The sequence below is a fragment of the Cyprinus carpio genome, chromosome A23, assembly GCF_018340385.1.
Source record: "Cyprinus carpio isolate SPL01 chromosome A23, ASM1834038v1, whole genome shotgun sequence".
Taxonomy (NCBI): Eukaryota; Metazoa; Chordata; class Actinopteri; order Cypriniformes; family Cyprinidae; genus Cyprinus; species Cyprinus carpio.
The window spans coordinates 24,155,743-24,169,283 of NC_056594.1; the positions used below are offsets into that span (position 1 = coordinate 24,155,743).

General features: G+C 30.2%; 2 protein-coding genes across 2 annotated transcripts; both read right to left on the bottom strand.

Moving 5' to 3' along the window:
- Window positions 1-188: 188 nt before the first annotated feature.
- On the bottom strand, window positions 189-6,393 carry LOC109057797 (OTU domain-containing protein 3-like). The gene is made up of 8 exons (XM_042713696.1): window positions 6,366-6,393; window positions 4,865-5,131; window positions 4,617-4,779; window positions 2,294-2,389; window positions 2,089-2,211; window positions 1,882-1,999; window positions 1,663-1,805; window positions 189-835 (listed from the first exon to the last, which is right to left on the bottom strand). The coding sequence occupies exons 2-8, from the start codon at window positions 5,068-5,070 to the stop codon at window positions 671-673; spliced, it is 1,014 nt and encodes a 337-aa protein (XP_042569630.1). The 5' UTR covers window positions 5,071-5,131; window positions 6,366-6,393; the 3' UTR covers window positions 189-670.
- Window positions 6,394-6,995: 602 nt separating this feature from the next.
- LOC109057798 (G0/G1 switch protein 2-like) lies at window positions 6,996-8,982 on the bottom strand. The gene is made up of 2 exons (XM_042713697.1): window positions 8,732-8,982; window positions 6,996-7,770 (listed from the first exon to the last, which is right to left on the bottom strand). Exon 2 carries the CDS (start codon window positions 7,751-7,753, stop codon window positions 7,415-7,417), a length of 339 nt encoding a protein of 112 aa, XP_042569631.1. The 5' UTR covers window positions 7,754-7,770; window positions 8,732-8,982; the 3' UTR covers window positions 6,996-7,414.
- Between the last annotated feature and the right edge of the window lie 4,559 nt (window positions 8,983-13,541).

Genomic DNA, 13,541 nt, shown 5'->3' on the forward strand with positions numbered 1-13,541 from the left:
TATTAAAAATGTATACATTTTTTAATTAAAAATTTTGCTTCACAGGAATGATTTTTTTTTTTTTTTTTTTTTGTGGCTTTAAGCCAAAATATATTTTCTATTTTGGAGTGAAAAAATTACTTGTTCTTGACCAATTTCCTGAGATTCACCCATTTTAGAGAATAATATTTAATAGTACACAATTTAAATCCCATTTGAAATGTTTATTTATAGAATTCCACTGCAGAATATGAAGTTGCTCAACTGTTTGGAAACGCTAAATTAAATCAATGATCATTCGAATGCAGAAACTGAATGTAGAAACAGAACCGAACGTTTTTTAAACAAATAAATCAAATACCCCGACAGGCTTAAACAGTGGTCCATTATTAATCTTCAACTCTTTCTCCTCTCAATATTTTGGTTCCCTTTCCAAGTGTTCTTTGGCTGAGCTCAGAAATGCGTCAACTGAAATTAATTAGAGTTAATATTTGACTATGTTCGGTACAAAAATGCAGTCACCAGCAATCTCAAGCAGAGCTTACAGCCCGATGCATCTTGATGTCATCCTCGTGCTAAAGAAATGCACCCTCAGTCATACAACACAGTCCCTATTACAACACAGAAACTATTAAGTTTCTAGATCATTGCACAGTGTACGGACCACTTAAAATAGCTTCCCATGTTTGCTCTAGATGCTCAGGGTGTTGAGCGCTGGCACAAGAGTGACAGCTTCAGGTATGTTCTGATTCTGGTCATGTGACCCTCTGCCCTGTAAAACCTTCTGTCTGTGTCTCTCCTCCTGACGCTTCTTCTTTTCTAGCCGCTGTTGCTCTTTCCTTTGTTTATTAGAGAGCTAAAATGCGGGGAGGAAAAAAAACAAGAAAACTTTATTATTTTCATCCAGGATTATTGTAGTTAAAGTAAAACCATGAAAAAATTACTTGAAATAAAATAAACTTTTACTGATCCACTAAATTAATTAAAACTAAAACACAAAAAAAAATAAAAAGAAAATATATAGACATATTTAAAAAAAAAAATACATATATATATATATATATATAAAAAATAAAAAAAAATTAAAATAAAAAAATAAAAAAAAATACATATATATATATATATATATAAAATATTAAAAATGACAAAAACAACAATCAATAAGATTTTAATATTAAAATAGAAACAAAAATATTTAACTATATCTAAATTAGTTTGATTTAATTTATTGTTATTTTTCAGTTTAGTTATTTTCATTTCATTTTGTTTGTTATTTTAAACTTAATAAAAATGATAAATTTGGCCTTGGAACTAACTAACTAAAATAAAACAAGTTTATTTATTTATTTTTTATACTTTTTTGTCAGTTTTCATTTATTTTATTTCAATTAATGTACATTTTTATACTTTATTTCAGCTAGTAGTCAACGCAATATAACTCATTTTAATTTAGTTTAACTTGATGTGCTAAAATAACTAAAACTGAAATAAAATTTAATAAAAATTACAGACTTAAAAAAGATATCTAATAAAAACAAATTAAAATCACAAAAACACTACTAAATTACTAAAACTTTAATTTAATTAATTATTCAAATAAAAATAGAAAATGTAAAAAACGAATTCAAAATATTAATAAAAACTAATATTTTTCCAATTATACTAAAATAATACGGTTGTCACCTTGGATTTCAGTGTGATGCTGTCCTCTGTTGGCGATGTGTTTTCACTACATTCTGCCTGCATGTCTTGACATAAAGGGTGTGTCCCTGAGGCACAATCTCTCTGTGATGATAGGCTTGACTGACACAGATTGTCTGATTGACCTGCGGACACAAAACAGTGGTGAGAAGAGCACATTGAGAGTGAAATCGATTGACAGTGATTTAAATATCGACTGACTATCATCACAGAGAATACTCAAGATCAGCTCTTCATCTTCAGAGTGAGAGCGTGAGGGAGAGGCGCCTCTCGACTTCTCCTTCTGACCGTCTCCAAAGCGTCTGGGATTATTCAGACTCTGTCCAAAGAAAAAATAAGACATTTACCTTCAGAAGATATCAGACTTTGGTTCATGTACGTGACTGATGTTTGTTTAGCCGGACAGACCTCTATACGCAGATGTGCCGGACTCTCAGAGTTGTCTCCAGTCTTTCGGACGCTGTCATAATGGTCTCCATAGCGATATGCGATATGTAGCTCACGGCATGAAGGCTTCTCTGTACCATTTATCTGCATGTAAAAAAATGTATTAAACCATTAATAGAAACACACATTAGAATGACATGAATCAAAGACATAAATGCTCCATCACCTCCCACAGTGGAGCGTTCAGCTGATGAATAACCACTTTCAATTGCTGGCTGCGAGCGAAGGCCACGATGGCATCATTACCAACAAAAAAGACCTCCTCAAAGACAATAGACACCCTAAAAAAAGGCACTAGAACAGCACTCAATATATATATTTATATAATAACTAGATTTTTTTTTTAACAGTTTTTTTAAATATATATTTTTATATTATATATATATATATATATATATATATATATATATATATATATATATATAGAAATATATATATTTATATAATAACTAGATTTTTTTTTTAACAGTTTTTTAAAATATATATTTTACATTTTCTCTGGTTGTTTACTGGTTCCAGTGTTATTGTAGTATCATTAATACAGTATTAGAGTACTGATGTCCTATTTCATATATCAAATTAGGTTTTAGTATTTTAAGGGGAGACACTGCAGGCAAAAACACAGTTTTTTCATGCATCTGTCAATTTTTAGATTTGGGGCTTTTTGGCTTTTCATAAAGTGTTTTTTCAGACTTATGGAAAGAAAACATCCAAAAGACACTGTTAAGTGTTTCTTTTATAGCACTTTATCTATTTGTGTCAATAGATTTCAATTACAATACATATTTTTAAAGGCTGTTTTCTCAAAACGAGTTTTTTCTCCAACACTGAGCCATAAATCTCCACTTCAGTGGCACTTACACACAACGGACTTTACATATGTATTCCTGTCTATATTCTGAAGGTTTTTACAGAGGAACATTTACATTTGTTCATATATAATTTTCTTGATTATATTCATTTTATTCCCCCAGAAATTGTGAAAATATATTGTTTTCTAGCTGTTCAAAGTATTTTCTGAACTATGGAGTGACAAAAAGAGATACCCAGAATTCCTTCTGTAAAAACATTTGACTCTAATTTGTCAAAAAAATTAAACAAGAATTTTAAAACTGATTTTTGTACTAGAAATGTATGCAAATTAACGCATATTTCACTAAATAATGCCTCATTTGCATATTTAAACATAACATTTTTAAAAACTTGTAATACAATTTTTTTTTTTTTTTTGCAATTATCAATGTAATCAATCAACTTGGTAAGTTAGGTGATAACTATTAATTAATTTTTTTTACCCTATTCACCTGCAGTGTCTCGCTTAATTATTATTATTTGAGTTTTTTTCTATTTTCTATTTTTATTTTAATCTTAGTTTAATTTTTTTTGTTGTTGTTTTTGTCAGTTTCATTAGTTTAAAAATATGTGTGTGTGTCTAGTTTAGTTATTAGTATGTTTCTATTTAGTTATTTTTTATTTCAGATATAGTTTAGTTACTTTCAACTTACATTTGAACTGAAACTAAACAAAAATGCTGCCTTGAAAACTGACCGAAATAAAGTAGGTTTAGTTATTTAATATACATTTTTTTTTATTGCAAGTATAACTAGATTTAAAAAAAATATTTTATATTTTTATTCTTTCTGGTTGTTTACAGGCTCCAGTGTTATTATAGTATCATTAATACAGTATTACAGTACTGATATCCTATTTGATATATCAAATTAGGTTTTAGTATTTTAAATAATTATTATTTCAGTTTTTTTCTATTTTTATTTTAATCTTAATAATGTTTTTGTCAGTTTTATTAGTTAAAAAATATGTGTGTCTGCTTAGTTATTTGTCTCGTTTAGTTATTAGTATGTTTCTTTTTAGTTATTTTTTATTTCAGATATAGTTATATATGCTCAAGTGTTATTATAGTATCATTACTACAGTATTACAGTATCAATGCAATATTTAGAATTAGTTCTTATTTTTATACTTTACATTTTCATGTTTATCTTTAAGTTTTAGTCATTCTGATGTGTGTTTTTGCCTGTTTTATTATTCTAAAACGATATGTCTATTTAAGTTTATATATATATATATATATATATATATATATAGATATATATATAGATATATATATATATATATATATTTTTTTTTTTTTATTCTAGTTATTTTAAACTGAACAAACTAAACGAAAATGAGAAATGCTGCCTTGGAAACTAACTGAATCAAAATATGTTTAAGGGGGTTTTATATTATTTTATTCTTATTTTCAATTAATGTAAATGTTTCATTTGTCAAATGTCTGAGGCACAAAAGTTTTTCCCCTAAAAATATAAGTATGAGCAACATTAATAGTGATGCTTGACTAAGCAAACACTACTACTGAACTATTAACAGTGAGGTTAACGTGAGTTGCGATGTAATCTGATTTGTCTGAGTTGAAGTTTTAGTTTATTTTAGTCCAGTTTCTTTTGGATTTATGGCAACACACAAACGAGACTTCTCTTACAATGCTCTGTGAATGGCACGTCATCTTCAACGAAGGGCTCGAAGTCCTGCCTGTGTGTCATCATGTACTGCACCGTCTCCTGCCGCAGACGCAGGTGACCTCGCGAATGTCCCTCCAGCTGATCTCCAAGAGCCCGGAACAAACAGTTCCTGCGGGAGAACGTGAGAAACAGAAGCTTGCCTCCTTAAAGATCTCAGTCTGCATGTGACAGTCCTCTCAGTCCTCCACACATACCCGTCTCCAGGCACCTCGCGGAGTTTGAGCCCCAGAGCCTGAAGCTGGTTGGAGAAGCTGACAAACTCCTCACCGTCAGCTCCTCCTGGAGGTCTGTTCTTCCTGTCTTTGGCCAGAGCCCGGCGGGCCGCTCTCTCGTCTCTCTTCCTCTCTAATTCACACTTCCTGTTTCCCCTTATGGGCTTTCCTGACTGTTTCCTTGACATGATGGAGCTGCTGTACTACACTCGGTCATGCATTTATCGTTCACACACACAAAACTGTAACCTGAAAGAAACACAACATCATAAAATCAGTTATGACAAGGGGAATTATTAATATTAAAAAAACACTAGATAAATAAAATTGTTCAACATCAGTTCACTGTCAGTTCAATTCACATTAAATCAACTAAAACTAAAAATAAAAATCACAAATTTTAATAATAAAAAAGCACTAGATTAACATGAACTAAGATTAATAAACACTGTAGAAGTATTGTTCATTTTTAGGTCATTTTAACTGAAGTAGTTAACTAATTAACTTTATTGTAAAGTGTCATCTTTCTTTTTTGATGCGTGTGGTGCCTAAACCCAAAATAACTTTAAATGTTATAATATTATTATTATTGTTATATTGTGTTTGTTTGTCATATTTTTAATTGCAATATTTACTTATAATAAATTAGTACAGATTTAATACTAGTGATTAATAGTAAGCATTACATTTACTGCTTTTACCATAACAAAAATGTATTGTTGTAAATATAGTTAGAATAACTATTTCTGCAAATATAATTGAATAATGAATTCATATAGACTCACATTCAAAACAGTTAGCAAAATATTTCTGTATTTTTTTCTGTGTGGTGCCTATAACCAAAAAAAACTTTAAATATAATGATAACAACATAATAATCATTGCTGTTGTTTAATTTTTTTTTTTTAAATACATACTAATAATATGATTTAATACTAATACTTAACAGTAAGCATATCCACTGTTATTCATCCTAGCAAATATTTACCATGCTTAACGTAGTTTGTTTTAGAATACCTCAAGTATTAAAGTTATTACGACTGTAAAATCATAATGAATGAATACGTGAATATTACACTGTAAATCACTCTCGTCCAAATAATGTAAACACCTTCCAATTTTTATTTTTTATTTTATTTAAATATATTATTTAATTTTATTTTTAATTACGGTCATGGCAAATATCACAATAATGAAAATAATTAGCTTGTTTGGTCAACGTTTTATTAACTGTTCAAATTAAAAAATCGTTTTATCTGAGGCCAATACTGAAAAACTTAAATCACCGCTTTTTCAATATGTTTGTAGAGATAGATATGTGTGCAATAAATCCAACAAGTACAAGTTTAGAATCAGGAACTGTAAATATCAGACTAATTATACGCTGAACTGATCAGGAACAGCAGCGTGATAAACGTGTCAGATTTGGCCGCGTTTAATAGACAGAATGCGGAAGAGGAAAGACAATTAAAGTGTAACACACCTGTACTCACACAACCATACTAAAATAATAAAAACAAACAAAGAAAGAAAGAACACAAAACAAACAACCTGAACACAAACTCTGTGAATCCCTCTCTGACCTGGGTTTGTTTACTTCCTAAAGAAACCAGGCTTCAATTCCGGTTCCGGCTTTGCTTCCAAAATAAAAGACACGACCGCGAAAAATCATAAAAAATACGTGTTAAATTAGAATATTACAAAGCGTAAATAAATGCATATAGGATCATAGTTAAACAGTGTAACAATCTTTCGAAATCTTTGTTATGTTTTCTTTTTTACGGGTGGCAAGAAAAACCTTAAAATAACTAAATGAATAAATAAATAGTTATTGTTGTTGAGTATATATTTAATTGCAAGCTATTGAATTAAGATATATATTTTTATTTTTTTTTTACAGATATAAATAATCTTTAAACAGATTATTTAAGGAATAAACAAATGTATAATTTTATTTCACACAGAAAGAATGTGAATCATAAATTCTTAATTCCGCATCGTAGTCCTGCTATAATTAATAATATAATAAAAGTTTGTTAAAATGCTGTCTTTTTCCTTTTTAAGTGTATTTTAATCACCTTCACTTTTTCTTAAAGAAAGTAAACGGAGAAGATTGTATTTATTAGATTTGTCTTTATATCAAAATCAATTCCACAAAAGCACAAAAGAGAAAAGTCTCTAAATCAGACATATGAATATGAATCATAATATCATCTACAACTGAGTGACAGAGCAAATATATATTTATTTTATGGCAGTAAAAGATAGCACACTCTTCACATGACTTTTATACATCCTTTATAAATAGTTATCATCTGATAAAAAATCATTACACCATCTGAACAGACATACGTAACAGTCGTAAACTATCAAGTCGTTATTTCCCTCTCCCTGCTGCTCTGCAGCTCTCAGAACAATAACTGTGTCCATACGGTTCCTCATGACATGTTCCTCACGGCTCAGTGCACAAGCAGAACTTTGTTTTGGCTCAGCTTTCTTCACGTAGGCGTTAACAGCAGCAGGGCACGAGCCTTATGAAGCGTGAGCTCTGAAACTCATCCGCCTCTGTCTGTTCATGGGCAGCTCCTTAGCCTTGGCCTCCATCGCCGCATCCATCTCGTCATCTTCAGGGATGCTGGTCTGTGGCTCCTGGACCTGCTGCTTCACCGGTATGAGCTCCTGCACCTTCAGCATCTCAAAGTCAGGCTCCTCGTGGTCAGGGAAGAGAGAAGAGGCCACCTGGACCACGCCGCTCACCATTCCCAGGATAGCGAACGTGCCACCCACTAGATACACCTTCAGAGAGCCCTTGGAGGGACCGGCACTCAGCATTTCCTTAGCAAAAGGGATGAGCTCATGCATAGTGTCCATATTAGTTGTAGTTACGTCTGTGAAAGAAAAAAAAATCAAAGGTCATGATATGAATATATGATATAAATGAACTAAATTATTGTAGTAAACAGTGCCGGTAAGAAGTATTATCTTAAAAACAACATGAAATGCTGTTCGTATTTCATTCAAATATTTAATTCAAGGGATATTTAATTGAAATATTTTTCAATTTGTGCATGAAAATACATGCTGAGATAAATACCTGTTTTTTTTAGCTAACTAAAATTGAAACTTTTATTAAAATTATTTAAAAAAAAAATACTTGAAATAAAATAAATATTAACTAGAATAAAGTGAAATTGAAACAACTTTTTATTTCAAAGGCAACATTTCTCATTTTAATTTAACTTGTACTAAAACTAAAACTGAAATATAAATTAATGTGTTTATATAAACACATATCTCTATATAATATAAACGTATATACTGTAAAAACAACAACAAAACTTCTAAAAACTACAAATCACACCAAAACTGTGTATTTATATCTATTAAAATTAAAGAAGAAAACCTGAAAAAAAACCTGATTCTAAATATTAATTACAACTGTAGCTGTCTCTCGATGAAAAATATAAATAATATAATATAATATATATAATAAATATAATAAAATATATAAGATGTAACAGTTTTATTAACTGAACAACATATATTTTTCACTGAAAAACTATCAAATGTGAGCTCTGAATTGTTCTTTTTCACTTAAAGAATTTGTATAAATACATTTAACAGTACTTTTCTGTAAAATTAAATAGTCCATTATATCTATTGCAGTTTTTCACCATATAGAGTAAGAAAAATAATGAATAAATAAATAACACAATAAATAATAATTAACAATAGCATTTTAATTGTATTTTACCGTTTAAATTGCAATCATTCTTAAAGTGCATGTCAAATTTTACAGCGTCAAAGCAGAAAAATTATATATATATAAATAAGACAAAATGTACTCACTTGTAAAACGTTGACGAACCTAATAAGTCCTTGTTAAGGTTTATCCTCAGAGTTTCAGTGGGTGTTCAGATGCTCTGTCTATTTAAGGCCAGCGGTCGTCTATCGACATCCACTATACATGAATATTCATGAGGCTGGAGAGGAGATGCAACTTTTGTCCAAGTTGCTTCATGTGAGCGGTGAATGACTCCAGGGCTGCTGGCGAAATGATGAATCCTGTCTGCCAAGTTTCACAAAGACAACGAGGAAACCTGTGTCTAGTGATCACATGAAAACACCATAAAACACACATACATGAAGATCGTGTATAAACAGACTACACTAAAAATAGCTACATTTAACAAAAAATACTATTTTGTCCACAAATACTAAATTTTAAGTTCACAGATCAGTTTTATGGTGTGATGAGGAGCAGTAAAACACTTAATATAGTGATGTTTAACAACAAATACTATTTTGTCCACATGAAGACAGATGATATGATATGTAAACACAGACATGTGAGCAATATAAAATCATTCAACTGCAAAAATGCACTGCACTTTTATATATACCATGATAATGAGCATTTACTATATTCATATACCACAAATAAATGTGTTTATTCAGGATATTTCAATGAATAGAATAGTATTACTATGATGCATGTCCAAAAGGGACAGTTTTTCGATAGTACAATGTGCAATTAAAAATAGCATCACTGTTGTGCTTTAGTAAGTAAAGGGAAATAAAAATGCATGTCATTTACTGTCAGAAAACTATCATGCTTTGGTAAGTTCCTACTGTTTGTTGTTTTTAGACAGGTAATTAGACTATGATAAGAGCCGCCACATCATTGGCTGTAATGACCTTTACTCCACTGCCCTCTGCTCATGCTCCTATATTAACAAACCTGATGAATGTAGACAATCAATAATATTACAATAAAGTTTATTGTACACTAAAGCTGTCGTTCTGAACTGCTTCAAAAGTAAACATAATGTCCTTCAAATAAAAAAAGTTAAATATCAATATTTCCCTGAGTTGCATTTTTTAAATTGAATAAAATCCATTTAAATATAACTATATTTTATGTAAAACATATTTTAATGTTTTATTCTATTTCTTTTTTTATTGTTTATATTTTATTTATATTTTTCGTTTTATATTTTAATTGATAAAAATTTTATATGTATCACAAAAACCTTATAATGCTGTATTTATGCTGTATTATTTATTTTTTTAGAAACAGGTTCCAAACACTGAGTCAATGATTTTGCATTAAGACAGTTTTGAAATGTATTATTATTACTTTATTATTTAATAAATTTTTAATATAATAAAATTTTATATTAAATATATTTTAATGTTTCATTCTTACTATTTTTTTATGATCTTTATTTGTAATATTTATATTTATCCCAAAAGTTAACATTAAGACTCTTATGCTGTATTTATGCTATATTATTTATTTAAATCTTTGTTTTTAATTTGTTTAAAAAAAAATGTAATAAATTTGAATATAATAAAACTTTTATACAATTGTTTTTTAAAATATGCTTTATTCTTACTATGTTTATTATCTTTATATTTTATTTTATTTATTTTTTTATTTATCACAAAATAAAATTAACTTTAAGATGGCAATGGTATAATGCTGTATTTATGCTGTATTATTTATTAAACTCTTTGTGCAGTATATGCAAAGTTATCAGCAGTTCAAAAGCAAAACATGCCATTTATGCCAACATTAATCATATTGGTCAATGATTTTGCATTAAAAAAGTGCTTCAAAAAAAAATGTACTTCAAATAAAAAAAAAAATGTAATATTACATTAAACTGCATTTTTTAATTTAATCAAACACATATCACTGTACTTATATTTTATATAAAATATATTTTAACATATGTTTTATTTTCTATATTTTTGTATTTTATTTTTTGTTTTTATATTTATGACAATTGAGAATTAACATTAAGGCTATGCAATTATGAGCTTTCTTTGTTATAATTTAGTATGCTAAACAAAATATGCCGTTTGTACCAGCATGAATCATGTAGGTTATTGCAATAGCTTTTTCTTTAGAATCAGGCTATATTATTTCAGAGTCATTAATTTAGCATTAAAATGATTTTGGGTTTGTAAACAGCAAACATGCTGACCTTTCACTTTCAGTAACGTCCCAATTCCAGCAAATCCTTAAAATGGAGTAAAAAGCTTCACTGCTGTGTCTCTGGGGAGGCTGCTTGCGTATGAGGTGAGAGGGTATGTGGGGTAACGGGACTCACTGTAGACGTGCTGTAGTGGTTGTGTGCATCAGATACTTTTGACCCGTTTCACTCCCATATGTGCCATGCTCTCTTCCCTAGATGCACAGACAGTGTTGGGAAACCACGTTCAACACACGCAGCCCGTGCTGAGCAGCAGACGTGACGGTTCACACTGTACACAGGAAGAAACTCATTAACAATAACATGACTCAGAGCAATATACTACATCTGAGATCACAATGTTCTCCTGTTACTTTAATAGTTGATGTTTATATTCAAAGTGTGAAGCTAAATATAGACTATTTATAGTTTGTTTATTTTTTGTTTTTGTTTTTTTTAAAGAAATTGATAGGCTACTTTTATTCAGCAAGCATGCATTAAATTGATCAAAAGTGACTGTAAAGACATTTATAATGTTACAAAAGATTTCCATTTCAAATAAATGATGATCATTTGAACTTTTTTCATCAAAAAGGAAAGTATCACCATTTCCACAAAAATATGAAGCAGCACAACTGTTTTCAACATTAATAATAATAATCAGCAAATCAGCATATTAGAATGATTTCTGAAGGATAACGTGACACTTAAGACTAGAGTAATAATGCTGAAAATTCAGCTTTGCATCACAGGAATAAATTACATTTGACAATATATTTAAATAGAAAACTGTTATTTTAAATTGTAGTAATGTTTCACAATAGTACTGTTTTTACTGTATTTTTAATCAAATAATTGCAGCCTTGGTGAGAGACTTTTTTCAAAAACATTAAAAACCTTACCGACCCCATAATTTTGAAGGGCAGTGTCAAATAAAATATTCAAATATGCCTAATCTATGCCCAAAACCACTGTTGAATCCAACATTCAAATGTGCACAATGATACCAAAAAATACCAAATATTTTATTTACTTTTTATATATCTACCACATCATCAGTTAACAGATGGCAGTAAATGCCCGATCATAACATGAGGCATCTGTCCTTCATGCATTCGCATAAACTCAGCAGTAAGATGACAGTGATGATGATGATGATGCTAATCTGAGCTCAAGTGAGTGATCTGCACGTGTACAGGTCAGTCAGGAGTGCAGGTCAGATGCTGGATTGAGGTCAGTCTGAATTTGTTTACTAGGACCATCACAGTAAGAGAACTCCGCTCAAAGCAGCTTTTTGTTTTTCACCTCGCAGGGATGTAGGCTACTGGCCATCGAGAGTACCGGGACCTTCCTAGTGGACCGGTCCAGTAATGAGCCATAACTTATAATCATAACTTATAGTCGTGTGATTAATGAGAACATACTGGCTGAAAACAGCCACAACAATGTAAAATGCATGAATTGGTCAATTGGAAAATGCCAATAGGCTTGTCAATTCAGCACCACAGTAATTTACCGTGGTTTTACTTCTTGTGACCACCATCTTAATATTAGCAAGAACTTAATTCTCTTTAGATGTTTAGTTCTAATTCATTTTAATAGAAGTAAAATGTTACTGATTCAGTAAGAGCCCGATTCAAAATAAACAGCAATGTCTTATACTGTATAAATAAGGTGTGTATTATTTACAAATATTACATTTCTTAAAGGGATAGTTCACCAAAAAAAAAGAAAAAAAAATAAATAAAATTTGGAATTATGAATTTCTTCCTATTGTGGAACACAAAAAAGAAGTCCTGTTTTATTTATTCATTTATTTACTCCAACTGAAGGCCCTATAATCCAGAAAAACCCTCTGGGGGGAACTCGTGGGGCAGATATGTCCAGGGCCGAATTTAAACCCCAGTCCAGCCCTGCCTACACACTGCAAAATACTCTTGCAGGAAGTATAATTCCCTTCCTAAATATTAAAATCAGCTATGTTTTTACATGTATAAAGTCCCACTGAAATTATTGGCTTTTATATTTCTACTGTACTGAAGCCAAAGCAAATTTAAGAATATATATATATATATATATATATATATATATATGGAAATATGTATTTTATATTATTTTTTTCTACCCACTTGCATAAAATAAAACATAAAATTCAGATGTATCTGTGAAGCACTTTTCACAATGAATATAATTCCTAAGAAACATGTTGAAATTATACAAAACTGTAATAATGCCGTTGACAAACCTGGGCTGGAACAACCTGAAAATCATGCAGTAGACTACTTGAAAAATAATCTGTCAACCAATTTTAGAGTGCACTGTATGAATATTACTAAATTAGTATATAAATTACTAATAAACCAACAACAATAACTTTTTTGTGGTGGTGGTGGGGTGGGGGCGACTGGGTAATAGTAAACCACTTTTTTCTTTAGGACTACACCACTGGTAGTGATGGGGGAAGCAGAGCTTTTCAAAACTCTGAATCAGTTAAAGGGATACTCCACCCCAAAATGAAAATTTAGTCATTAATCACTTACCTCCATGTCGTTCCTAAACCCGTAAAAGCTCGGTTCCTTCGGAACACACGATATTTAGGATGCCAAGTAAATAACAGTGTCAAGGTCCATAAAAGGTACGGAAGTCGTCGTCAGAATACTCCATCTGCCATCAGATGT